General features: G+C 47.0%; 1 protein-coding gene across 9 annotated transcripts in view; it reads left to right on the top strand.

Annotated features, from left to right (window-relative positions):
• Positions 1–26,661, top strand: part of LOC134456940 (ankyrin repeat and SAM domain-containing protein 1A-like) — a 144,322-nt gene that overhangs the window by 73,262 nt on the left and 44,399 nt on the right. For 6 of the 9 annotated variants that reach the window (XM_063208606.1, XM_063208605.1, XM_063208603.1 and 3 more), the window contains one exon: positions 5,227–5,348. In XM_063208606.1, the coding sequence (XP_063064676.1) occupies positions 5,227–5,348 (122 nt within the window). The remainder of the gene's footprint in view (positions 1–5,226; positions 5,349–26,661) is intronic. The other 3 variants (XM_063208608.1, XM_063208610.1, XM_063208602.1) reach the window with 1 other exon arrangement.

Raw genomic sequence — 26,661 nt, 5'->3', positions numbered from 1 at the left:
AGTTTCTTTTTTGTGCAAGATAAAAGCAAGCAAACACAGCAAGGCACCACATTTAACAAATAGCCTTGTAACATGTATTTCTCTCTCTCTCTCTCTCTCTCTCTCTCTCTCTCTCTCTCTCTCTCTCTCTCTCTCTCTCTCTCTCTCTCTCTCTCTCTCTCTCTCTCTCTCTCTCTCAAAGTAGGCAAAGACTTAATCAAGTCCACTGCAATGACAGCAGTGTAGCCTCGTTTGGCCATGTCCCTCTCAATCTTAAGCGATTGCTAATAGGTCAGCCTGACAGTACAGAGCCAGGGCCCCTGAGGGCCTCATCAATGGCTGTGTGTGTGCGTGTGCATGCAAACTGTGTCTCTGACTCTGCAGCATTTAAATAACATGTGCTGAGCACACAGCTGCTGATGCTGAAAGCTTTTAACTCTGACTAAAGATTGATGCCTACTGTTCCTGCTGATTTCCGGGCTTCGTGACGTGTGTAATGCTAGTATGAGCGTGTGTGCGTTCTGGTGTGTGCGTGCGTGCATGCGAGGTACAGCGGCTTTGAGTCAATAGAAACTTGGTGTCTCCATGGCGTCCCTCACTCCCTCGTGTCTGCCGGGTCCCCACAGCTCTGCTCTGCAGCAGGCTGCTGCCTTGTCATATGCCTCGTTCTTTTGTCATGGGTGAGCGGTTAGGGCGTCAGACTTGCATCCCAGAGGTTGCCGGTTCGACTCCCGACCCGCCAGGTTGGTGGGGGGAGTAATCAACCAGTGCTCTCCCCCATCCTCCTCCATGACTGAGGTACCCTGAGCATGGTACCGTCCCACCGCACTGCTCCCCATGGGGCGCCACTGAGGGCTGCCCCCTTGCACGGGTGAGGCATAAATGCAATTTCGTTGTGTGCAGTGTGCAGTGTTCACTTGTGTGCTGTGGAGTGCTGTGTCACAATGACAATGGGAGTTGGAGTTTCCCAATGGGCTTTCACTTTTCACTTTCACTTTCACTTTTGAAACTCGATTGTCGGAAACTCCGGCTTCCGCCTCAGAAACATGCAAAAGAATGGGCACTCAAATCGGGGTTCCGAAACACAAACTCGGAGCGCTTCTGTGTACTCCAAGTTCGTTTAGTATTAGTGATTTCAAACGTTTATATTGTCCCCAGCTGTTTCAATAGAACGCATTTACAGCGGTTGTCGGGAGAAAAACCTCGGATCTACCGACGGCCGAGTTTCAAAAGAATGAGCCATTAGCCAGGCCATGCCCTCCTAGAGACGTCACACATCTTAGGTATTGCTGCTAGTCATGCCAAGAGCAATGTAAATATCATTTCTGATCGCCTGAAAAAACGGGAACTCCATTCACTTTGTGGGACACCAGTCAACCAGTAGCAAACCTAGGGAGGCCGGTTGACAATGCCATTTGGGAAACGTTAATTGTTATGGTCTTGGTCAGACCAAGTCTCGAAGAGATTTGACAGTCGATGATAATCAGGCTAGCCTTGTCTTGTCTCTGGCTCTAGAGAGGTCCTAAGGAGGACAGGATGGAAGTCTGAGGGAGAAAAGGTGCAGGGCTGTGGTGATGAGAGAGGAGAGTAGGGGGTTTAGGTGTTGTATTAAATGACAACTTGATTCTTCAAATGATAAGCCATGGTGGTCCTGTAGTTTCCCATGAGAGAGAGACATACAGTAGGGAGAATGTGAGAGAGAGGAGGGAGAGATATAGGGATACAGAGACAGTGTAGTAGGAATAGAAGAGAGAGGCAGTAGAGAGAAAGACACAGAGAGAGAAAGAATTCGGGAGCATGAGTGTGTGTGTGTGTGAGAGAGAGAGAGAGAGCAGTTGAGAAGGAAGGGAGTAGTGGAAGAGAGAAGAGGGAGGGAACAAGGGGGAGGGATCAAGAGAGATGGAGGGCAGGCAGGGAGTGGATAGGAGGAAGAGCGGAGAGGGGGAGAGAGGGAGAGAAGAGGAGAGAGAGGGAGAGACAGGAGCGGCTGATTGCAGCCAGCCAGCCAGGCAGCCAGAATCGCACAGGACAGCAGAAGGACACCAGTGCTCCGTACTCGCGGGCGCACACACACACACTCTTTCTCTCACACACACCTCACAAGGATTATTTGTGCTCCTCTTACACCGGCAACATTGCTGTGGAGCTCATGAACACACACACTCACTCACACACATACACATCTCTGGACTGGAGTCTTTGCGGTATGGCACGGGACGAGCGTGAGTAATTGAGAGAGGCTACAGGCTACTTCAGCAGGGTCGACTCTCATCTCACCTTGGGAGGAGGAGAGAGCGATTTTGCCGGCAGGATCAAAGAATTCCCGCCGGGATAGCAGCCGGAGAGGAAGCGTCACTGACTCGACTCCTCACTGCGTCCTATGTCAGTGCCGTGCCGTCCCGTCCCGTTCGTCTTCTTCCATGACATACGGGTGAAAAGAGATGGATTTTATTGGCACCTTTCAAGTTTGATCTCCGTTTTTCGTTTTCCATCTGTTTGCATGTACCGCCGAGGGATGCAAATTGAGAGGATACTAATCGGTTTGGATTGACATGTTGACATGTTGGAAGTAAAGGAATGAAGAGAGACTGTCAGTTTCTTATCCACTTACTGTATCTACCGGTTTGTGTGATTTCTCGTAATCGTTAATGTTTATCCGATATGGGACAGTCTTGTTAGCCGAGAACATTGAATATGAGTCTAAATCAACAGTTCAAAGTTTCGAGGCGGAAGGCTTTAATTTGTTTAATTTCTTATTTTTTTCTGCGTCTGAATACAGGGCTGTTTTGATCTCCAGTCATGATTAAATTAATTGTATCAAAAGCAAGCCTGGGAAGAGCAATATTTTTCTGACAGACTTCGAGGATTAAGCAAGGTCCTTGTCACCCTTGATTTTTTACTGAAACTTTGTTCTGTCTCCCTCCATGAGAAGGCAACAGAAAAAGGAGATGGGAACATTTTCCACTTAAAACACTCCACACAGCACAGGAATACTGATGAGGAAGAGAGAGCTGGTGTTGTATTTTTCACTGAACTACTGAAGTGATCAGCTGGTTGAGGCTGGTGAATGACACTTTTGGGGTTTTTTGTTCTGTGTCGTCATGGTCAGGACTGCCCGGTTTCTTCTCTCTGTGTGTGGCCATGTGCGTGTCATAGATGAATGACATCCTATCTGATTTTTTTTTTATTATTTATATTTTGTGCCCTGTCTGCGCAAGCCTTTTTGTGAGGCAAGGAATAATCTCAAGGATCGGCGTGCACTGATCATTAGAAAGCTGTTTTTTATGGTTTGAGATGAACAATGTCTCTTGCTCAGCACGTCATCGGTTTCCCTCTGTTCACTCTGGATATCTCTGGATAATATATATATTTTTGTGTGGAGTTGTGCTGGAGGACTGTGTTGGATTTGTAATCTTAATTACCAGGCTGCGTCTGCTGCTCCCGACTCTGGGATTCAGACTGCCTCAGATCAGATTCCACTCCCTTACTGTGGCTCAAGTCAAGTGTCCCTAGACACTCTCCTCTCTTCTCTTCTCTTCTCTTCTCTTCTCTTCTCTTCTCTTCTCTTCTCTTCTCTTCTCTTCTCTTCTCTTCTCTTCTCTTCTCTTCTCTTCCCTCTCTCTCTCTCTCTCTCTCTCTCTCTCTCTCTCTCTCTCTCTCTCTCTCTCTCTCCATCCATCCCCCTCTCACTCTCCCCCCACTTTCCGTCTGTCCTGCTCACTACTCCTCCTCCATCCCTCTTTATCTCTCTTTGTTTTCGTCTCTCTCTCTCTCGCTCTCCCTCTATCCATCTCTCCCTCCCTCCATCTACTCCCTCCCTCTGTGCGCTGCAGTGTTCTGCCTCATTAAAGACCAAAGGCCGGTGAGATGGAGCATGGATGTGCTAGCGCTGCACATTACGCGTGGAGCCTCGCCATCATCGGCTTCTGCATCGGCATCGGCACCGGCACCACTCTCCCTCCCCATTCAAAGCAGCTGATACTGTAGACCGCGGCGGTTGCGGCGGCGGCGGCCCCATAACTTCTAGCCACCCCTCAGAAGTCCTCTGAAGTCCTCTCGTTTTCCTTTATCTCTGCTCTCGACTGGCCGTGGTGGTTGGCGGTGATCATCTCTCCCCCTTTGTGACCACAGATCTCCAGGCCGCCACAGATCTTGGTTTCGTGTCTGAAGTTTCCTCTGAAGTGGGACGGACGGCCATGTGTTCGTTTCTGCCCTGTAAGCCCTTTAAAGTGTGTTAAGAGTTGGAGCCATTAGAAGCCAGTTCAGATGGAGTGGCATGCAAGAACTAGTGTGTTGTTAGAACTCTTAACTCTGTAACCAGCTGTGGAGAGTGAACCCTGTTCTCCAGCTTGATATCACTCCCTGACCTCCTCGAACCCTGCTCTTTGCCCACTGTTTCAACACCCCCACGATTCCCTCCTCACCTCCCCAAAAGCACATACCTGTACCCACATGCTTTGATTTCAGGTGAAGCCTTTGAAGTGGTGGTGGTGTTCTTTTCTTTATGCGTTTTCTTCAACGGGGTGGTTGAGTTTACAGCGAATTGTGCAATCACCCCATGACCTGACCACCCCGTCCTGCCAAACCCTGCCTCTCCGCATATCCACCTCCGAACCTCACCCTGACTTGACCTGACTGCTTTGTTGTTGTGCCGGTGGCGTGTCCGTATAAATACTACACATTATTTCCCCAGGTTTTTACATCATGCTAACGCCACCACCTCCCGCCCCTGCTACCCTGTTTCCATACCAACAACCCCGAACCACCCACCCCCTGACTTGACCTGACAAGTGGTTGTTGTGGTGGCTGTAGCATTTATATACAAATTCTACACATTTACACATTATTATTTCCACGTGTTTTTGCACCGTGGTGGTGGTGCGTCCTGTGCCGCCCCCACCGCACCGCCCCCCTGCCCAGCCACTCTGTCTCCTGGTACCTCCACCTTCACCACCCCCTGACTCTCTGGTGGTGGTGGTATTTTATATTTTACTGTTGATTATTATTGTTGTTTCCACGTGTTTTTGCACCGTGGTGGTGGTGCGTCCTGTGCCGCCCCCACCGCACCGCCCCTCTGCCTTGCCACCCTGTCGCCGCTGGCCTCCTGGTGCTGGCGGGCCTGCCCCTGCACCTGCTGCTGGCGCTGCTGGCCCAGGATGATGTGGCAGTGCCATGTCTCGTCCTCCGAGTGCCGCTGCTACCGGCTCAACGGCTTCTCGCTGCTCAAGCGCTTCCCCCTCTCGTCAGCAGGTGGCGCCGGCGGGAGCAGGCTGCTGGACCAGCCCGTGGGCGACTGGCTGGAGCACGTGGGCCTGCCGCAGTACGAGAGCAAGCTGCTGCTCAACGGCTTCGATGACCTCCACTACATGGTGAGTTGGACCCGGCTGGGGTGTCGTGTCGGTGTGTGTGTGTGTGTGTGTTGTGGTGTGTGTTTTGTGCGTGGATGGGGGGTATATGTCTGTCTGTCTGTGTCTGTCTGTCTGTCTCTGCTTTGATGACCACCTGTACATGGTGAGTGGACAAACTTTTTTGTCTGTGAATCAATAGATGTATGCATAGATCGATTAAGTGCAGATAAAGTGTTCACTTAAAAATTCACTTTTAAAAAACAGCTGGCAAAGACTTATTACTCTATAAACCTCCTTTAAACTTGCTGAGTGTTGGGGGGCGCTGTGGCGCAGCACGCTAAGCCGCCCACATTTGGGCCCGCATGCCCACGGGGACCCGGGGGTATGGCCGGGGTCATTTCCCAGCCCTACCCCATCTCTCTCTCGCAATCGTTTCCTGTCTCCTCTCATGCTGTCCGATCATGATAAATCCCCAAAAGCACCAAAAAAATACTTTAAATTTAAAAAAAAAAAAAACTTGCTGAGTGTTGTCCTAGCCACCACTTGACTACTCCATCAGTAGCTTAGCACTACCAAATGCATCAAAGAAATGCAAAACTCGTGACTTTTCTGTAGTGTCAAGATAGTTTGATTCAAAGAATTACTCAGAAATATTCAATACTTGGCCACTGTGGGCCAGCTAGTGCTGCCAAGCCAGACTCTAATCAATCAATCTGTTTGCTTCTGTTCCTCCGGTCTCTTCCATTCTTTTCTTTTTATTCTCATCCCATCATCTCTCTCTCTCTCTCTCTCTCTCTCTCTCTCTCTCTCTCTCTCTCTCTCTCTCTCTCTCTCTCTCTCTCTCTCTCTCTCTCTCTCTCTCTCTCTCTCTCTCTCTGCGCTCTCTCTAACACTCTATATCTGTCTCCATCGCTCAGTATCTTTCTCTCTCACACACACTCTCACTCACACACTCACACACTCACACACTCTCACACACACACACACACACACACACACACACACACACACACACACACACACACACACACACACACACACACACACACACACACACACACACACACACACACACACACACAGTGTCCATTGTTCACCACATGTGTGCTAAACTCTGCAGTGGTTGGCTACACAAGCCCTGCCTGTTTCTTTGTTCTTCCACCAATCCCAATCCAAAGCCCCTCTCAAGCAAATTCAATTCTCGTTCTGTGATCACATCATGATCAGTCTATTTGAACTGCATTACTAGTCAGCCAGATTAAAGCAAACCCCATTATGTCCCTCAGGGGGTTCCAATTCCACCAAGAACCCTATGGAGAATTCTAATTCCGTTCTATGGAGGATTCTGATTCCGTCCTGTGGAGGATTCTAATTCTGCCAAGATTCCTCTTGGGGATTCCAAGTCTGTCAAGATTCTGTGTGATCCGCTAAGAGCTCAGATCGACTGCCGTCAAGCCCTGCTCTCCAAATCCCCAATTCAGTGCTGGGAAATTAGATTGCAAATGTTTGGTTCTGTACTCCTCAGCTTCTTCTCTCATTTCCCGAAGGGGGTAGCATTTAACAAGCCATGGCTTTGGATGGAGAGGTCTCTCCCTCTCCCTCTATTTTTGGATGCAGTTTCAGATTAAGTGAAGTCCATTGAAGCCTATGTCAAATGGTTAATCCTTTTTAAAATTGTCAACATATGGGTCACTCACTGTTGCCAGTGAGTAGGATTTGTTGCCTTGGTTTATGTGGTATTGCAAATGCTGGTCGGTTAGCTCAAGAAATTAAATTTGGTTGACATTGATCTCTAGTTTGAATGAACAGAACGGAAACTACTTAATGTTGCTTTAACCCTTTGTCTTGACACTGGAACGAACCGTAAAAACACCAAAAATCAGATCGTTAAAGAAGTTGGTCCCAACCCTGACAGAGTATGAAAATTGTCTTGTGTGGCTCTAAGCCTGTGTCCTTATGCTAGCTGGCACTGTGATGAGTGGTAGCTTTATAGCCAGAGGGTACATCCAGGGCCAGATTAATGCACAAGCTGCAACCTAGAGGGCCCCCATCTGTCAGGGGGCCCCTGACTGACTGACCGAAAGTGAAAAATGTCAGAATTTTGACAAAATGCAATATTTTAAAATGTGTTCAGTAGTAAGTACAGTTAGTAGCCATGTTATCTTTAATTCCTAGCTCATAATTATGACGCTGTCTATGTAAATTGGTTGTGAGATTTGTACCTCCGGGAGAGGGGAGCCCACAGCAACCTTTTGCCTAGGTAGGGGGCCCCCAGGCCATCTTAATCCGGCCCTGGGTTCATCTCTCAGTGGTGTGAGGGCAGGTGCCAGCCGGGCAGTAGCTGCAGCAGCGACGGGCGCATTGCTAAATTGCTAAATGTGTCTGTAGATGAAGTGAAATGGGAAGGCAAGTCAGCACCCTGCTCCTCAAGGACTCCCAAGATGAGAAGGAACCGCCTGTGCCTTGGCACCGAAATCTGCATAGCCTTTAAAAAATGTAATATGCGCGCGCGCACACACACACACACATACACACACACACACACACACACACACACACACACACACACATACACACACACACACACAGTGTCTCTTTCACGCATGCCTGCCTTCGCTCATTTTCTCTCTCGCTCTCATTTTCTCTCTTAAAGTTTACACACGTGCGCACGCACGCACGCACGCACACACACACACACACACACACACACACACACACACACACACACACACACACACACACACACACATTGTGTCCCATCCTACAGTACCAGCTGCCTGGACACAGTTACAATGTAACCGCAGTAATTAGTGATGAGGTATTATAGGGGCCTATCACACACACACACACACACACACACACACACACACACACACACACACACACACACACACACACACTAGGGGTGTGCAAAATAATCGTTGCATCGATGCATCGCGATACTTACTCTCACGATACAATGCATCGATTCATGACAAGGTATCGTGATACTTATTTTCTCAATATACTGCATGGAGTCATGACAATTGATTATTTGATAACAATAAAATTCGATTTGCCACGGGTTATTTTGTTCAGTAGAGAATAGGTAATATTTCTGTTGTGATGTAAGCTCTCTCCCAGATGATAGAATGCTTAAATAGAATGAACTGACTTAAGAAAGCGACACAGCAACTGACAAATAAGCTGCATTTTACACATTTACTGAAGTAAATATCGCAATGCATCACAGTAGTACATAGATAACAATGCATCGTGATAGAATCGCATCGTGGCATGTGTATCGTGATGCGCATCGAATCGTGAACCCTTTGCCAATACCCACCCCTAACACACACACACACACACACACACACACACACACACACAGTAATTAGTGATGAGGTATTATAGGGGCCTAATGTCTAGCCACAGACTGCAAGCAGGGCGTTCCATTTACCTAGCATGGGGCGTTAATATGCCGGAGGTGAGGTGGGACAACATGTACGTGTGTGTGTGTGTGCTAGCGTGTGCGTGTGCGTGCGTGCATGTGCGTGTGTGCGTGCGCGTGCATGTGTGTGCACGTTGCAGGAGATGAGATGAAACATGGCTTCTGACTGTGTGTTTGTGCGAGTGTGTTAATGTGTTTGTGAGTGTGTGCGGTGGTGTGAACTCAGCTGTGAGGTGTAGGGTTGTGTCGTGTGTGTGTGTATGTCTGTGTGTGTGTGTCTGTGTGTGTGTGTGTGTGCAGTGGTGTGAAGTGATCTGAGGAGTGTGGGCAGGGGTGCGGTGATGCTGCTGGTGTAGCAGAGCGATCGGCTGCCAAGAAAATGTTCTGATGGCACAACAAAGCACTGGACAAACAACACACACACACACACACACACACACACACACACACACACACACACACACACACACACACACACACACACACACACACACACACACACACACACACGCCTGGGAAGATGCCCGGGTCAGGCAGCAGAGAGAGAGAGACAGAGAGAGATGCAGAGCGAAGACTTAAAATGAGATGGAGAGAGGGGGTGAGATGGGGGGAGAGGGAGAGAGGGGGTGAGAGAGAGAGAGAGAGAGAGAGAGAGAGAGATGACGGTGCAGTTTAGTTTGCTGCTTCTGCTGCTCTAAGGGGAAACCTTAAAACCAAATGGATGTGACGTCATTTTTACATCAGCACAATGTAGTCATCATAGATTCTGTCTTTCAGATCGCAACGATTGTGCAAAGCAGCCTGGGATTTGCCAGGCTACCTTGGGGGGGGCTGTAGAGCCCCGTGTTGAGAAACCCTATCCTATGCCCTACTCCTTCCTTTAGGGCCTGGTCAGGCAGCCAGGCAGCCTAGCTGGCAGTCCCCCTAGAGCACCAATCGATTGCCCTACCCAGAGTGCTTTTAGGGAACGGAACACGCTAACACAAGCAAGCCCTGCAGTTCCTTAGACGCGCGCACACACACACACACACACACACACACACTCAATCAATTTGCAGCCCAAATTGTCAATCCACTCGCTATGTCCCCAACCACTGTGACCGGGTAAGCTGGCTCTCGACAGATGTGTGTAGTCCCTCCAGGGGTCTGAATTAACACCAGCTAACCAGCCAAATGCTGGTGAAATTTCAGTTTGGCTTGTAGACACATTAGTGAGTGTGTGTTTGGCTAGTAAAATTAGCATGCTAGTCATTTTGGCTGGTGATGGAAAAAAGTTAATTCAGAGCCCTGAGTCCCTCACAGCTCTACCTGCCCGGCTCCACCAGTTCCACACACAGATCAGGTGAACAGCACTATCGGGGGAGTTGGATCGAGACGAGACGAGTCAGTCTTGATCGCAGGGCAGCATTTTCACAGATGTGATGTTGTCGAGAAGCGATTGTTGTTTCAGACTACAATGGCAGCTTGCATTGCAGAGTCTCGCGTCAACTGTTTTGTAAACGTAACTACATATTGATTCTTTAAAAGGTGAATAGAGAATGGATTTGTTTTTTTATTTATTGTTGGTGAGGATGGATGGACAAATGGTTGAAAAAAGCATACCTTCTGAAAATGAATCCAATACTGCTCCTTCTCAGATCTTTCAGTAGCCTGATTATAATCGACTTTCAAATCTCTTCGAGACCTGGTCTGACCAAGACCATAATGTTAAAGTTTCCCAAATGGCATTGTTGTCCCGCCTCCCTAGGTTTGATACTGATTCCCGTTTTTTCGGGAGATCAGAAACGGTATTTACATTGCTCTTGGCCTGCTTATGTGCTGGTGTTGCTGCAGTGGTGGTTGTGTAATGGCGTTAGGTGCGTGCGTGCGTGCGTGCATGTGTGTGTGTGTGTAATGAGGATGGATGATTGCATTGGCCAGGGCCCCAGCTGTTCAGGGCTGCAGGGCTGCAATATAAATCACACACACACACACTTAAATATCCACCTTCTTCACACACACACACACACAGTCTATGACACACACAGTCTGTGAGTTGCCCGGGTCAGGGCTATTTCAAGCAAATTAGTTAATGCACTCTCTCTCTCCTCCCCTCCTCCCTTTATTTATGCCAGCACACACTCACAATTACCGTGTGTGTGTTCGTGCACGCGTGCGTGCGTGCATGCGTGCGTGCGTTGGCTTGCACATTTCATTGTCTTTCTCCTGGTCACCGAGCTCTGATCACAGACTGGTGTGGATACAAGGTGAGGTGTGTGTGTGTGTGTGTGTGTGTGTGGTGTGTGTGATGCCGACTCAATTGACACACAACAAACTCATGCACACACACACTGGCCTTCTTATTGATCACATTAGTATCTCTCCTGAAGCAGGGAAAAGCACCAGGCCAAGGCAAAGCAGGGGTGTGTGTTTGTGTGTGCTCCTGATTATGTGTGCATGCGCGTTTGTGATGCAATTTAAGCAGAAGGACGAAGTGCATCAGCCCTTGCTTTCGATGGAGGGTTTTAATATTTCACTCAGAATCACCAGAGAGGGAGAGATGGAGAGAGAGAGATTGAGAGAGGGGGGGGGAGATGGACAAGAGGATTTGGAACACAGAAACTGAAAAGAAGATGGAAGTGAAAGAGAAAGGGAGAGGCAGGGGATGAGCGAGAGAAAAGGAGAAAGAGAGAGGCCGGGGTGAGAGAGAGAATAGGAGAAAGAGAGAAGCAGGAGATGAGAGCGAGAGAAAAGTATAAAGAGAGAGGCAGGGGATGAGAGAGAGAAAAAAAGAGAGAAAGAGAGAGTCAGGGGATGAGAGAGAGAGAAAAGGAGGAAGAGAGAAGCAGGAGATGAGAGCGAGAGAAAAGTATAAAGAGAGAGGCAGGGGATGAGAGAGAGAAAAAAAGAGAGAAAGAGAGAGTCAGGGGATGAGAGAGAGAGAAAAGGAGGAAGAGAGAGGCAGAGAGAGAGAGAGAGAGAGAGAGAGAGAGAGAGAGAGAGAGAGAGAAGCTTGAGGCGCTCTCTTGTTGCCAGCTCCAGGTCTCTGTTTGATTGAGCACTCCAGTCACAGCTCAGTTTGTTTTTGTGTTTCTTTTCTCGTCTTTCTCTCTGGTCCCCCTCTTCCATCTTTTCCTCACTTCACTGATATGTGAAGGTCGCTGAGGAGCTTAGCAGCAGCCTGCCGTGGAGACTTCCTGAGACTTTTCGTGACGTGACTCGCATTTCTAGTCAGAACCTGCCGTATAGTTGATCTTGAAGCCATCAGTGGAAAGGAACAATTGAATCCTTTTTATTTTGGGGGGCTTTACAAGCCTTTGTTTTTTCTCAGACAGGACAGTGAAGTAGAGACAGGAAATGAGTTGGGAGAGAGAGACGGGGAAGGGCCAGCAAAGGACCCGGGCCGAGATTCGAACCCGGCTCGGACACGTAGTAGACGAGTGCCCTACCAAATCAGTCATGGTAGGGCCGGAACAACTGAATCCTGACTTACGTGTGTCGAACCGTAGCACATCCAGGCTGAAGTAGTGTCAGGAGCATTTTGAGTCATACGTACATGGATTCTGACAGACTCTCAAGATTTGTTGTTTATCCATTTGTTAAGTACCTGTACTTGAGCTGCATGCCTTGTATGATACTGTGCTATACAAATGCAGTTTATTATTATTATTTTGTTGCCATTTCAAAGTTTGCACACGTTCCAACTGGGAGGGGGAAATGTATTCTGTGATTAGGATTCATCCTAAACAGGGCTGTCGTGGCCTAGTGGTTAGAGAGGTGGTTTTAGGATCAGAGGATTACCAGTTTGAATCCCACCCTTACCTCTCCCACCTCCATTTATGGCCAAAGTGCAAGGCACCTAACCCCACATTGCTCTGTAAAATAATGCCAAAGCTAAAATTAAAAATAACTGTCACTTTGGATAAAAGTGTCAGCTTAGTTTAATTTAATGTATTGTAAACAACTTGAGCCTGGTTTGCTAATTGAGTGACACATACGTGTTCAATAGAATAGTGCATCTGTTGAAAGCAGTTGAGCATACCAGGTTGGTATTAGCATTTTATTTTGCAGCATTTGTATTCTGAGTTGGCAGTGCACCTGGAGTTGAGCGATTTTCGCTCCCATAAAAAAACCCTAACTGTTGAAAAGCTTGATTTATGACCATTTAAATCCCCACCCGTTGCAAATTCACTGCTCCCTGCAAATAGATTTCCAAAATATACATTTATTTTTGAAATAAAAAGAGCCTCAACAAACCTTGAATAATGGCAAAGTCTGTTATCACTGTGAACAACTATGTATGTGTGCGCTGTGCGGTTTCATTCATAGAATTTTAAATATCTATCCAAAACGCCCAAATAACACTGTATGGGATAGGGGATTTTTATATATATATATATATATATATATATATATATATATATATATATATATACTTGATTTTCTGTAAGAAGAAAAGTGAATTGGTTTCATTGGCACCTTTCATGAAGAGATTTACAGCACATGGCTCTCAAGACCAGCAGGATTGTACTGTGGTTGTGTACAGAGCAGAGGATGACATTTTTCAGGAATTCCAGTGAGTCCTGCGGGATGGGGGTCAAAATTTTACAGATGAACGGGAGCGGGCCGGAGCGGTAATAAAAATGAATGAGAGTGGGCAGGAGCGGGAATAAAAACGAACCAAAATGAATGATTTTGGGAGTGGGCGGGATTGGGAGACATTCTTGGAGACAGTGGACGGGATGGGATTTGTTTTTTGTACTCCCGCCCAGGATGGGATTTCTAGGACCGGGATGGGACGGGAGTGAAAATCCACTCTCATGTCATGTTCTAGCAGAGGGGACAGTGCCATGGCCCTTCCTCCCTCTAGCTGCCTGATATATCCTTAATATTGCATGGGGACACATGGGGACATTTGGCTCGGAGTGTTCGCTACTTCACTGCTACGCGAGGGCTATGCTCTTCTACCCCTTGTGGTACCTTTTTTTTGGGGACAGTGTGCTGTTTGTTTCCTTTGTGCATCGTTTCCACCAGTGGAGCGCTGAGCTATTAGTTGGAAATGCTGCTATTACTACTACAATATTACGAAAGCACAGTCTTTAGTAATATACAGTACATGACGACTTTGGTCATTGCCATTTTGGTAATAGCTAATTCATAATAGGGACCGATGCTTAACACATTAATCTCTCAAATAAAGACATGTGCGTGAACACACACACACACACACACACACACACACACACACACACACACACACACACACACACACACACGGTTGCATAATTCTGCAATCCTGCAGCTTGCAATCCTAAACTATGTAAAGTATGTATGTATTGTGTACCGTATGGACACATGGGTGTTAAAGGGGCAGAAGTGAGTACTTCATTATTAATACAGTGTCCTGTTCCCCACTGACTCCCTTGGCTCAGATCATACAACCTTCTGGGCCTGCTAAACATAGCCAAGCATGAGCTCCTCAATGGAAGCGTGCGTGTGTGCGCGTGTGTGTGCGCGTGTACATGAGTATGTGTACATGAGCTCCTCAATGGAAGCATGTCCTGCGCGCGCGCGTGCGTGCGTGCGTGTGCGTGCGCGCGTGTGCGTGCGCGCGCGTGTAGGCGTGTGCGCGTGCGTGTTGAGGGATGGGGGTGATTTGCATGGTGCAGTGTATTTAATGAGATGCTGTTCACTGAGATTAGAGGCAAGGATGTCAGAGGCGTGTAGTGGCCCCATTAATTAATTGGCCGAGTTCCACCACACAGACGCAGGCACACACACACACACACACACACACCTCAATGAATGATCCTACACACACTATTACAGTCTCATTCACAGATTAGTTTTGTTCTAAACGCTACGACCACCTCTTTCTTTTTTTCTGGACTACCCACATTAACATCTCTCACTTCACTTTTTCTGAGCTATTTCAATTCCACCTCCTCCTCTTTTGCAAATCGAATTCTTACCAAGCACGTGCACACACACACACACACACACACACACACACACACACACACACACACACACACACACACACACACACACACACACACACACACACACACACACACACACACACACACACACACACACACACACACACCTCCTCCTCTTTTGCAAATCGAATTCTTACCAAGCACGTGCACACACACACACACACACACATTCTGAATAACGCTAATCCCAATGGCAGAGTGAAGCAATGACACTTGGCCTTAACATGTCACTGTCACACTTGGCATTAACATGTCACCGTTGACACGTGGCATTATCTTGTCACTGTCATTGCTCAATTCCTTTAGTAGATGACGTAACACCTAAACACCTAATATTTCCCCCAACACCTGACATTACCAGAAGTGTGCGTGTGGGCGTGTTCGTGTGCGTGTTCCTGTTCGTGTTTGTGTGCGTGTTGGTGTTGGTGTGTGTGTGTGGTCGTGTTCATGTTTGTGTTCGTGTGCGTGTGCATGGCGTAAGCATGTGTGCATACATACATGCATGCGTGTGTGTGCGCTTGTTAGTGTTTGTGTATGTGCCCGTGAGCGTGTGTGTGTGATTTGTGTGGTCTGTTTGTTTGTCTCTGTCTCTGTGTGTGTGCTGTATGTCAGTCCTGGCTGTCACTTGTGTCCCCTCATCAGAATGCTAGCACATGTCTGGCTGCCCGATAGCACTGGCGCTGCGGAGGAGCCACGCCGGGAGTTATGCATTTTTAAACTGCCGCGCCCGCCTGGGCCCAGATAGATACAGTACACACGCACACACGCACACATACACACCCCTCTGCTGCCCTTATTTGCATCCCTCTGATTTATGCTTTTTCATTTTCTCTTTTTTTTTATGTCATCCCCCTCTCTCCACTGTCGTGTTCTCTGTGCTCCCGGTGGGTCATTTTGTTTGAAGCGGGAGTGATTGTAGTGTGGCCGAGACACATCGTGTGATGAATATGTGGCAACGAGTGATCGTGTCCTTCCTGTACTTTTCTGTTCTCTCTCTCTCTCTCTCTCTCTCTCTCTCTCTCTCTCTCTCTCTCTCTCTCTCTCTCTCTCTCTCTCTCTCTCTCTCTCCCTCTCTCTCTCTCTCTTTTTTCTCTCTCTTTTTTCTCTCTCTCTCTCCTCTCTCTCTTTTCTCTCTCTCTCTCTCTCTCTCTCTCTCTCTCTCTCTCTCTCTCTCTCTCTCTCTCTCTCTCTCTCTCTCGCTCTCTGTAAGAACTGCTTGTGTCCTTTACACAGTGGGACAGCAAGCTGGGTACTGCAACAACGTGCGACTGCATGTATCTGATAGGTGATTTACATGAGACGTGTGTGAAGTAGGGAGATAAGTTATAATTTATAAATAATGCCAACTAAACTGCCTTTTTTCCCCATAAAATTGCAGAACATCAGGGTTAAGGGAATTGGGTGAAAAAAATGAGGGGAAAAGTCAATGCCAGAGATATTGATTCCGAAACCCTAAATATTTAGTAGCTGCATGAAACTTGTAGGAGCCACAGTTTATTTATGGCATCAGCGTGGAGTAAATTCAAAATAAGGTAGTCTTTGTTCGTGTCCACATGCATGCACGTGTAAAACCAAATTCGCCTGTTCAGATAGTCAGTATACATTGTGTTGCAGTCAGGCAGTGATCCAAGTCATATCAAACGGCAAATACAAGGGACCTTCATCAAATGTGTGTGTGTGTTGACTGTTTGTTAGTATCTCTGGCTCTGATGTCGGTATGTTTTCACACCTCATGTTTGTCTGTCTGCAGTGCTCCTATGTGGTGCGCAGGGTTGTGTGTCTATGTCTGCGTGTGCACGTGTGTGTGTTTGGGGGGGGGTATTAAGTCTTCCAGTTAATTGGAGTTGTTTGCCAGTAGAGGGTGAGCAATGATCCAGTTAAATTACTTTGGCTCTCTCCTCTTCCTCCCCACTGGCCTGTCTGGCATTTTACCGCCCTGAACAACCAACCACTCTTTCTTTCTCTCTTTCTGACGGCTCTTTCTGACGTCTCTCTCTTCTTCTCTCCCTCTATCCTTCCTCTCTCTCCCTCTATCCTTCCTCTCTCCCTCTATCCTTCCTCTCTCTCCCTCTATCCTTCCTCTCTTCTGAGTGTTTGCCTTTGTGTTTGAAGGCATTTAAGTGTGTGGCAGGTAACTTCTGCCAGTCCCCATAGCTCATCTCAACTTATTCATTCATTCCTCCTCCTCCTCTTCATCTTCTTCCTCCTCCTCCTCCTACTCCTCTTCATCATATTCCTCCTCCTTTTCCTCCTCTTCCTCCACATCTTCCTCTTTCTCCTCTCTCTCCTCTTTCTCCTGCTTCTCCTCCTCCTCCTCCCCTCACTGCACTATGGGGCCATAGCTGTGCATATGTAAGTGAGCGATGATTAAGAATTGAAGATGGCTCCTCATGCCTCCATCCTTTGGACTGGATTTCTTGGCCCTCATACATAGATTTCCCGGCAACGTCACTATGGTAACAACTGAGCATGAAAGCCGCGCAGTTCACTATTATTTTCTATCGACGCTGTGGATAACTTTAAGATGATAAGATAAGATGATAACATAAGATACATTTTAAGATGCTTATCTATTTTCAACTGTACTTGCAGAGTTAGTGATGTGATTGGGATAATTTGTACACCTTGCACAGGGCATCCGGTTTTCTCATATGGCTGCCAGTGCTGACGATGTTGCTTCCTTCTCAGATGGAGGACATTGACTCTTGCATCTCCCCTCCATGGAGGCTGATGAATATGATGCTAATTATGTATTTCTCCGCCATATACAGGCATATCCTCTCTCTTTCACTCTCTCTCTCTTTCTCTCTCTCTCTCTCTCTCTCTCTCTCTCTCTCTCTCTCTCTCTCTCTCTCTCTCTCTCTCTCTCTCTCTTTCACTCTCTCTCTATCTCTCTCTCTCTCTCTCTCTCTCTCTCTCTCTCTCTCTCTCTCTCTCCCCCTGCCTCCCTTAACTGTAATTTGAGGCCAAAGCTATTTATGTGATTGCAAATTAATAATTGCACTCAGCTCCTTGAGCCTCCTTGGACCCAAGCTTGCTCTTGACTCGCATCCTATTCTGCTGCCAATGCTGATGATGCTGCTTCCTTCTCAGATGGGGAGGGGGGCATCGACACCAGCCATCCATTCACGGTCTCTCAATCACTCCTGCTTAATGTGGTGCTGATGTTGGGGTTGGGGGTTGTGAGGATGGTTGTATGTGTGCTGGTTTAAGCTGTGTTTCCATCTCCACTCTCAATCACCGTCTTCCCGTCACTCCTGTTTCTAAAGATGTTGGGAGTGGTGATGGTGAAGTTTTTTTTTGTTTTTTTATTGTGGTGTGGGGGTGGGTTGGTACTGGTTTGAATCAGATTGTAATTGGTCAGGGGCAGGGCGTCATCTACTGTCTCTCCATCATCATCTCCAGGGATGCTGATCAATATTGTGCTGCTGATGCTGATAGTGCTGATGCTGATGGTGGTGTGTGTGTGTGTTAGTGTGTATGCATGCATGTGTGTGTGAGTGTGTGTTGGGTTTAGGCTAGAATGGACTCATTTATCCTGCGTCATCTCCAAGGATGTGAATCTATGGCTTGGTGCTGATGTTTCTACTACTGGGGTTATGGGGGATGGGATGGGATGGGATGGGATGTGAATAGCATGGGAGGTCATTTAACCCCTAGCCATCACTCCTGCACGATATGCAGAAGGCCTGGCGATGGGTGTGGTGATGGTTGTGTTGGTGTTTACACCAGGCTGGGATCAACTAGGGAGTTCTCTGTCTCTCCATCTCTCATGGGTCAGGGGTACGTGCACGAAAAGGGGAGGGAAAAGTTGATAATAACAAATGTGTGGAGCAGCCTAGTCACATTGGGATAGAGCAAGTGACGTGAGCATGAGCGGGGGGGTACTCCTGTTTTGACAAAATAAGCTTAGGGGGGTACTCAAGACAGAAACGGTTGGTAAACACTGATCTACAGAGATGATGCTGAATTCTGCAATGGCGGTGTGGTTTGTGCTTCTTGGGTTTGCCTAGGCCCTAGAGCAAGATGGAAAGCCACTACTTACTCTCTTGCCAATACTGTGGCATCATCCGAACGGTTGCTGATCAATACAGTGCTGATGTTGGGATTGATGATGTTCAGGATAAGACTGGAATTGACAGGGGGCTCATTCACTTGCCTCTCCATTACTCCTTCATTATTCCTCCACACACACACACACACACACACACACACACACACACACACACACACACACACACACACACACACACACACACACACACACACACACACACACACACACACACACACACACACACACACACACACACGATGATGAAATTGATGCTGATGTAGCTACAGTAATTTTGCTTACACTGTAGTATGTGACTCAAGACTTTATTTTGTCACATGCTGTCTTGTGCTGTCTGGCACAATGGGCAGTGAAATGAAAGATGCAACTGCTGTCTTCTGAATTTAAAAAGCGGGTGACTTGAGGGAGAAAAGTCTTGTGCAATCTCTCTTGTCTTGCATTGTATAGAATAGTGTTTCTCAATGGGGGTGCTACAGCCCCCCAGGGGGCATTAGGAAGCCTTTATGGGGCGTTGATGAGGATACAGCTGAGTGGGAGCGGGGCCAAGTTCCCATTGGGGGATATTAGTCTATTTTGTTTTTCAATACTAAGGGGGGTATTGGCAGACTTATGATTATGTCAGGGGGCATTTGGATGCTTATGATGGGGTCAAGGGGGGCGTTTGTTAAAAAAATGTTTGAGAACCCCTGGTATAGAGCGTAGTTGTTTCCCTGAGGGAGGCCTTTGGACCATGGGATGGCTAGAATGGAAGCTTTCTTTCATCATCCGTTTTGCCCATGTCTTTGCTCTGATGGGATGAGATGGGATTTACGCTCTGTCCATCACCTCTGGGTGCTCTCCGGGGACCGTTGGGGTTGGTGCTATTTCAACACCAGGCTGCAATTGGCTGGGATGTCATTCATTGGCTGTCTCTCCATAATTCTTCCATCCTCATCGCATGAGGGTTTTTTTCCGTCAATGTGGTGTTGATGGTGCTGCTGAGGGTGCTGGTTTGGGTGTAATGGGGAAATAATGTGGGGTGGCTGACGTGTATGTTGTGATAAGAAGATGAAGACGGATGGCCGTCATTCTAGTACGTTGGAGTCAGTGGGAGGTTGCTTGACCCCTGGAAGAACGTTCTGGAATCTACATATGGATTGTCCTAGAATGTAGATTGTTCTAGAATGTAGATTGTTCTAGTATGTGGATTGTTGTGGAATGTGGATTGTTGTGGAATGTAGATTGCCTCCTATAGCAGAGGGGTTTGTGATGACCTTGGAGATTATAGTGCCAATACTCATGAACGGCGTGACGTTTTCCTTGTGCGTTACGCCCATTTGTGGGGGAAAACAGGTAATGCAAGTCAATTGGTGGTGTTGGGGTTTAATAAACGAAAGATAAGGACCTGTAGACAAGCGTTGTTCACGCGCAACATGCCGAAAACGTGTCGTGTTGCCGGCTGTTCAAATAATATAGACAAACAGCCGTGGCTGAAGCATGGAAAGTGTTCATTTAGGCTAGTCAATGTAGTATGTAAGTCAATGAGACATTCGGTTTGTTTTCACCCATAAAGGGGCGTAACGCAAATTTAAGAGCAAAGTACCCGGATGGCCGTTCATGAGTATATCGTTAATTAAACCACTTTGTTCTGCCGTGGGACACACACACACACACACACACACATACAAACACACACACACACACACACACACACACACACACACACACACACACACACACACACACACACACACACACACACACACACACACACAAACACCAGCACCTTAATCGATGTGATACTGTTGATTGCACATGTGGTGTTGCTGGACAGGCCAAGTGGAACCTTGTTAAAATAAATGAGATGCATTCACATCAATATGGGCCAGGTCGGGAAATTAGGATTTGGGTGTATGGGAAGTGCGTGCGTGCTCGTGTGCTTGTGCGCACGCGTGCTTGCGTGTGCTGGCATGAGTGTGTGTGTGTGTGTGTGTGTGTGTGTGTGTGTGTGTTTATTGGTTGGGGGCAGCTGGCTCTATGGAGTGATCACTCTGTTAGATCAGCCGGTGGGAATAAATCTTTCGGCATATAGGGTCCCCTTGAGACCACAAACCCCAGTTCAGAAATGATCTCAACACGCAAGGCCGATCCAATTCAAATTATCTAAGAAGCCATCCTGCTCCACACCCTGTTAGACCTGCACCAAACCTCACATAAATATCTAGTAGTAAGTAGGTGTTATCTTTGACCTTAAAAAGTCAATATGGTGGCGAAATACATTCGGGGTGTAGAATAATTATACCTTCCCCACCTATGTGCCGACGTTCAAAGATTGTTTGGAAACCTCATTGGTTCAACTGCAAAATGCTTTGTTTTAGTCCAGCCACTCTGCTCTGCTAACCCACCCTGCACGTCAAACAAGCCCCAACAGCAAAGGGTGCTGACAGGGGGTTGGGGTAAAACAAGTTAGTTGTATCGGGCCCAGGGAGATGGGGGGGGGCAAAATTGGGGGCCTCATTTTGGGTGGGGGCCCTGTCAGATGATTTTGTTCCAGGCCCGGTCCAAAGCTGTCAGCGGCCCTGCCGCTAGCCCAGGGATCACTGTCTTGTGATCTTACATCTGGGATCCTAAATCAAACACCTCCCCTCATGTTTGAGTTCTAGAATGAGCACAGCACATCAAAGGAGTGGAGGGTGGCGGTCAGACGCCATGGAAACGTGCAGGAGCTACAGCCAATCAGAAGCGTTCCGCGTGAGGATGTGTTTAAACTACTGACTCTCTCTAGGAAGTCAGCGGAAAGGACTGAGTGAAATGAAAAAAGGGGAAAGAGGGCGCGAGCAATTTTTGGGTCTCACTTTGAAAAGGTTAGCAGGCTGTGGAGAGGAGATGAAAGGCCAGAGAGAGAGGGAGTCCGAGAGAGAGAGCGACAAAGTGAGAGAGAGAGAGAGGTTTAGCAAATGTGAACGTGTGTGTGCGTCTGCGAGTGTGAATGTGCACGTGGGTATGAATTTGTATGAACGGCAAAAAGTGTGATATGTATGCATATGCGTCTTCAGCCCTCAGCCCTCTGCCAGGACAGGGTCTAAGTGGAGCACAGATTGTGTTGAAGTCCTCAAGCAAATAGAGCCACAGTAGGCACACCACAGACATCACATGCGTTTATAATGCCCCTTGGTAGTAAGCAAAATAAACAATGTACCCAAACAGAATGCTGACAGCTGGAATGAAATTACATGATAAAATGCGTAACAAAGACCTGTCGGCAGTCTCTGTAGTCAGTCCATCAAGTAAAATGTGTTATTTTTTAAATGTTCTTCTTCCCTTCTCTCCTGCTTTGTATGCTCTATGTGGTGGTATATCCCTCTCAATCTTTTGTCCTTGGTGCAGCAGGCTGTTAGCATTTTGCTGTAGCGTTAGAGACAGGCCTTCCCATTTGCCTCTGGCTAGCTGAAGTTGCTGAGTTGCTGGAAACCCTTGAAAAGTTGGTGTCATTGCCTTGCTATTTAATGTCGTTTCACCTTGGAACTAGATCTAGATTTTAGACTGTAGACCGTTTTAGATTGTATTACATCTAGTAAAAAAGTAAGTACACCCAAGTTATGTTGTGATTTGTTTTAATAGTCAGTGCTATGTCAGGGTGACTTAAGATGTGTAACATATTTTCAAAAACAATCGCTAATATTTATTGATAAATTATGATTGTTAATGAACTTTTAATACAAAATTCTGAAAGTTTTCCACAAGTCTCTCTTTGTCATGCTAAAGGAAGCCAATTTCAACATTCAGTAGTGTCATATTTTTCTGTTATGATAATAAAAAAGCTATCTTTAGTGTTACCAATAGCAATGAGTTTGGTGCGCACATACCCTCACATTGAAAGTAGTTCTGCTGAAAGTAGTCCCCCTTGCCAAGTTTTATCAATATAAGTTACAGTAAGTTAGTTTTAGTTTTAGTTTATTTAGTTTAGTTCAGCAGGGACCATGCGCAATAGACATTGCTTACAGAAGTAAAAAGATGTCTTGTGCCAGATTATAACTACATAGCTAATTTCCATCTGCAGTCCCTGGACTGGTAAAACAAAAAATAAAATACAGTACATAAACAAATAAGCACATCCATAGGCCATGGGTTCATAGCCCCAAACAACACACACATATATACACACTCACACACACACACCCACACACACATTACAATGGCATACAGTTATGAGTCATGTTGAATTAAAAACCATATGATTAGTGTTGACAAGACTGGTTGGTTAATATCCATTTTTTCACACCCCTTGATAAGGCCTGATAATCAGTAATCTATCAATCTCATAATCAGCAGAAAAGGCCTGGACTGTTAGATTCTTGTCTAAGCTAAGGCCAAAGTGCAGACACAAAACCTACAAAAAGAGTTTGTAGCGAATGATCATTGCCCATGTCAGTTTCAATTACAGTTTGACTGTTTTCAATTAATTGTCCAGTCGGAGTCAGTGCCCATTTTTTTTCACTGTCCCACTCTGTCTGTCCTTGGCATAAGTGGACACCCATGTGGGCACGGAGCCTGTGTTGAGATTGAGATGGGCCATTGCTTCTAATGCTGCCCGGCAGGGCTGGACGGGGGGAGAAATAGGGCCCAAGCACTTTTGGCTTTAAGGGGCCCCTCATAATTAGCGGCGCAGAACTAACTCACCGGTGGACCCCGCACCCTTGTTGGCCCCTATTTTCAGAAATATAAAAAATAAAAATAAAAAGCTTTTTCTCCCCACATTTCTGAAAATTGGGCCCACAAGGGTGCAGGGCCCACTGGGAAATGCCCGCTATGCCAGATGGCCGGTCCAGCCGTGTACGTCCAGCTAACCAAGGGTGCCACCGGTGCCAGGCTAGGAAATTGGCCATATTACTCAAAGTGCATTTAACTGATTTCCCCAGAGCTCTCTGAAGCACACAGTCTAACCTTCCCCTGGCACGCCCACCCACCCTCTTCTCTTCTCTTCTCTTCTCTTCTCTTCTCTTCTCTTCTCTTCTCTTCTCTTCTCTTCTCTTCTCTTATCTTCTCTTCTCTTCATTTCTCGTCTTGTCTCGTCTCGTCTCATCTCTTCTCTTCTCTTCTCTTCTCTTCTCTTCTCTTCTCTTCTCTTCTCTTCTCTTCTCACTTCTCTTCTCTTCTCTTCTCTTCTCTTCTCACTTCTCTTCTCTTCTCTTCTCTTTTCTTCCTCTCTTTCACTTACTATTCTGCTCCTGCCCGTCCCCTCCATCTCCTTCTCCCTCTCTCTTTCGCTCCTCTTTTCTGTTTTTAAATGGCCAATGAATAGAGATTAGTAGGTGTTTCTTTTTTCCAAGGGCAGTGAATAAGTACCTTTCAGACGGCGCGTTGATGAGAGATAATTGCAGAAGAAGCGTTTGTCCTTTTCTATTGTATGCTGCATTGCCCATCTCTTGGTGTTGACAGCCTCTGCATGGGTTGTTTCTTTCCGTCTCTCTTTCTCTGTTTTTGTTTCTCTCGTTTCTTTCTTCTCTCTCTCTCTCTCGTCCCCCTCTCTCTCTTCCTCTTCCTCCTCCCCTCTCTCTCTCTCTCTCTTTCTCTCTCTCCCCCCTCTCTCTCTTCCTCTTCCTCCTCCCCTCTCTCTCTCTCTCTCTTTCTCTCTCTCCCTTCTCCCTCTCCCCTCTCAGTAGACAAAGTCTGAATGTGTGCCGAGTGTCTTTGATGAATGCTCCTCTATTTGTGCTATCTGTGAATGATTGCCGGTAATTCACAATGAGAGAGAGCGAGAAACACAGCGAGTGACTGATCTATAAGTAGGAATGGATTCCTCAACGTTATCTCTTAGGGACTTTGCTAATGATTCTTCAGTACATTCAAACTCTTTTTAACTCTCCTCATTGCACTTGTGGGAAACAAGTTCAGATAGTCAATTCTTTTTACCCATGCAGCTGAAGGGCCAGCCTTTAGGGTGATTTACTTCCACTCTTCTCTTCTCTTTTCCTCTTCTCTTTCCTCTCTCCTCCTCTTCCTCTTCTCTCCTCTCCTCTCATCTCTCCTCTCTCTCTTCCTCTTCTCTTTCCTGGTTTATCATGTGATGCTCAGTAGTGATTTTATTTCTTCTGCAGCTATCGAACACACAAATACCCACTCCTGGGGGAGTAGAAGCCTAGAATAGGAAAGAAAAGGAAATAAAAATCAAATTTCTCTCATTCTTGTTCTCACACAGGACACACACATACAATACATGTGTAAACAATGTACGCTTTCAGACACACACACATGCACACACACTGCAGTGCGTTAACGTGCGTGTGGTGCTGAAAATGGGGAATAGGATTAGCTTCTCCACTCACACTCTCTCTCTCTCTCTCTCACACACACACACACAAACACACACACACAAACACACACACAAACACACACACACACACACACACACACACACACACACACACACACACACACACACACACACACACACACACACACACACACACACACACACACACACACACACACACACAGCTCCACATGCTCCCACTAATGGTGCCCAGTGCCAGCCAATCAATCATCAGTTCCGGAAAGTAGAGCAGGTCAAGTTGATTTGGAGTGTGCGTGCGTCCGTGTGCGCGTGCTGGCGGGGTGTGTGCGTGCGTCTGTGTGCGCATGCTGGCGGGGTGTGTGTGCGTGTGCGTGTGCGCGTGCGCGTGCGCGTGTGCGTGTGCGTGTGCGCGTGCGCGTGCGCGTGTGCGTGTGTGTGTGTGTGTGTGTACAAGCATGTGTGTACAAGCATGTGTGTGTGTACAAGCATGTGGGTGTGTACAAGCATGTGGGTGTGTACAAGCATGTGGGTGTGTACAAGAGCTCTGTTCTTTCATTGCAATTTTTAGTCTGCCACTGACATGGTTTCGTTCACCATTTTAACACATTAGGGTTTGTGTCACGTTAGACTTCCTGTTATTTATAGGAACTGGCCTAGTGAGCTAGTTGCTAGTAATCCATGAGACCAGTGACAGTCCTGCCTCTCCGCTGTATTCAGTAGTGATGTGATTGTCTTCCATCTTCCTCTTCCTCCTAGTGTCTTCCTCACCTTACTCCTCTTCCTCCACTTCCCCTCTGCCTCCTCTTTCTCATATTCATCCTCTCCTATTCTTTTTCTTTCTCCTCTCCTTTTCCTGCTCCTCTTCCTCCTCCATCTTCCGCTCCTCTTCCTCATATCAACCTTTCTTCTTCCTCCTCTCCTCTTCCTTCTCCATCCTCCTCTTCACCATCCTCCTCTTCCTTCTCCATCATCCTCTTCGCCATCCTCCTCTTCCTCCTCTTCGTCTTTCTCCTCTCCTCATCCTGTTCCTCCTTTTCTTCCTCTTACTCCTTTTCCTCCTCTCTTCATCCTCCTCTTCCTCCACCATCCTCCTCTTTCTTCCTCCGGTGTAGATAAGCCTGTGCAGATGGTGGAATTGTGTTGAATGTCGACAATATTATTATCTAAACACAAAGGCTAAGTCTCTTGTTGCGTCAATGACATTCTATCTCTTTATCTTTCTCTCTCTGTCTCTGTCTCTCTCTCTCTTTCTGTCTCTCTTTCTCTTCGTTCCATCTTTATCATTCTTTCTTTCTCTCTAAGCCTTTTGATCAATCTGCCCATATCTCCCTTTCTCCCTCTCTCTCTCTCTCTCTCTCTCTCTCTCTCTCTCTCTCTCTCTCTCTCTCTCTCTCTCTCTCTCTCTCTCTCTCTGTCTCTCTCGCTCCATCTTTCTTCATCCTTCCATCTCCCCGGGTATATGAGCTCATGGTCCATAAATGCTTCAGGCAGATTTATTGTTGCTCACCACACACACACACACACACACACACACACACACACACACACACACACACACACACACACACACACAC

The sequence above is a fragment of the Engraulis encrasicolus genome, chromosome 10 (genome assembly GCF_034702125.1).
Source record: "Engraulis encrasicolus isolate BLACKSEA-1 chromosome 10, IST_EnEncr_1.0, whole genome shotgun sequence".
NCBI lineage: Eukaryota > Metazoa > Chordata > Actinopteri > Clupeiformes > Engraulidae > Engraulis > Engraulis encrasicolus.
The sequence above is the reverse complement of the archived record's forward strand: the minus strand, read 5'-3'. Positions and strand labels throughout refer to the sequence as shown.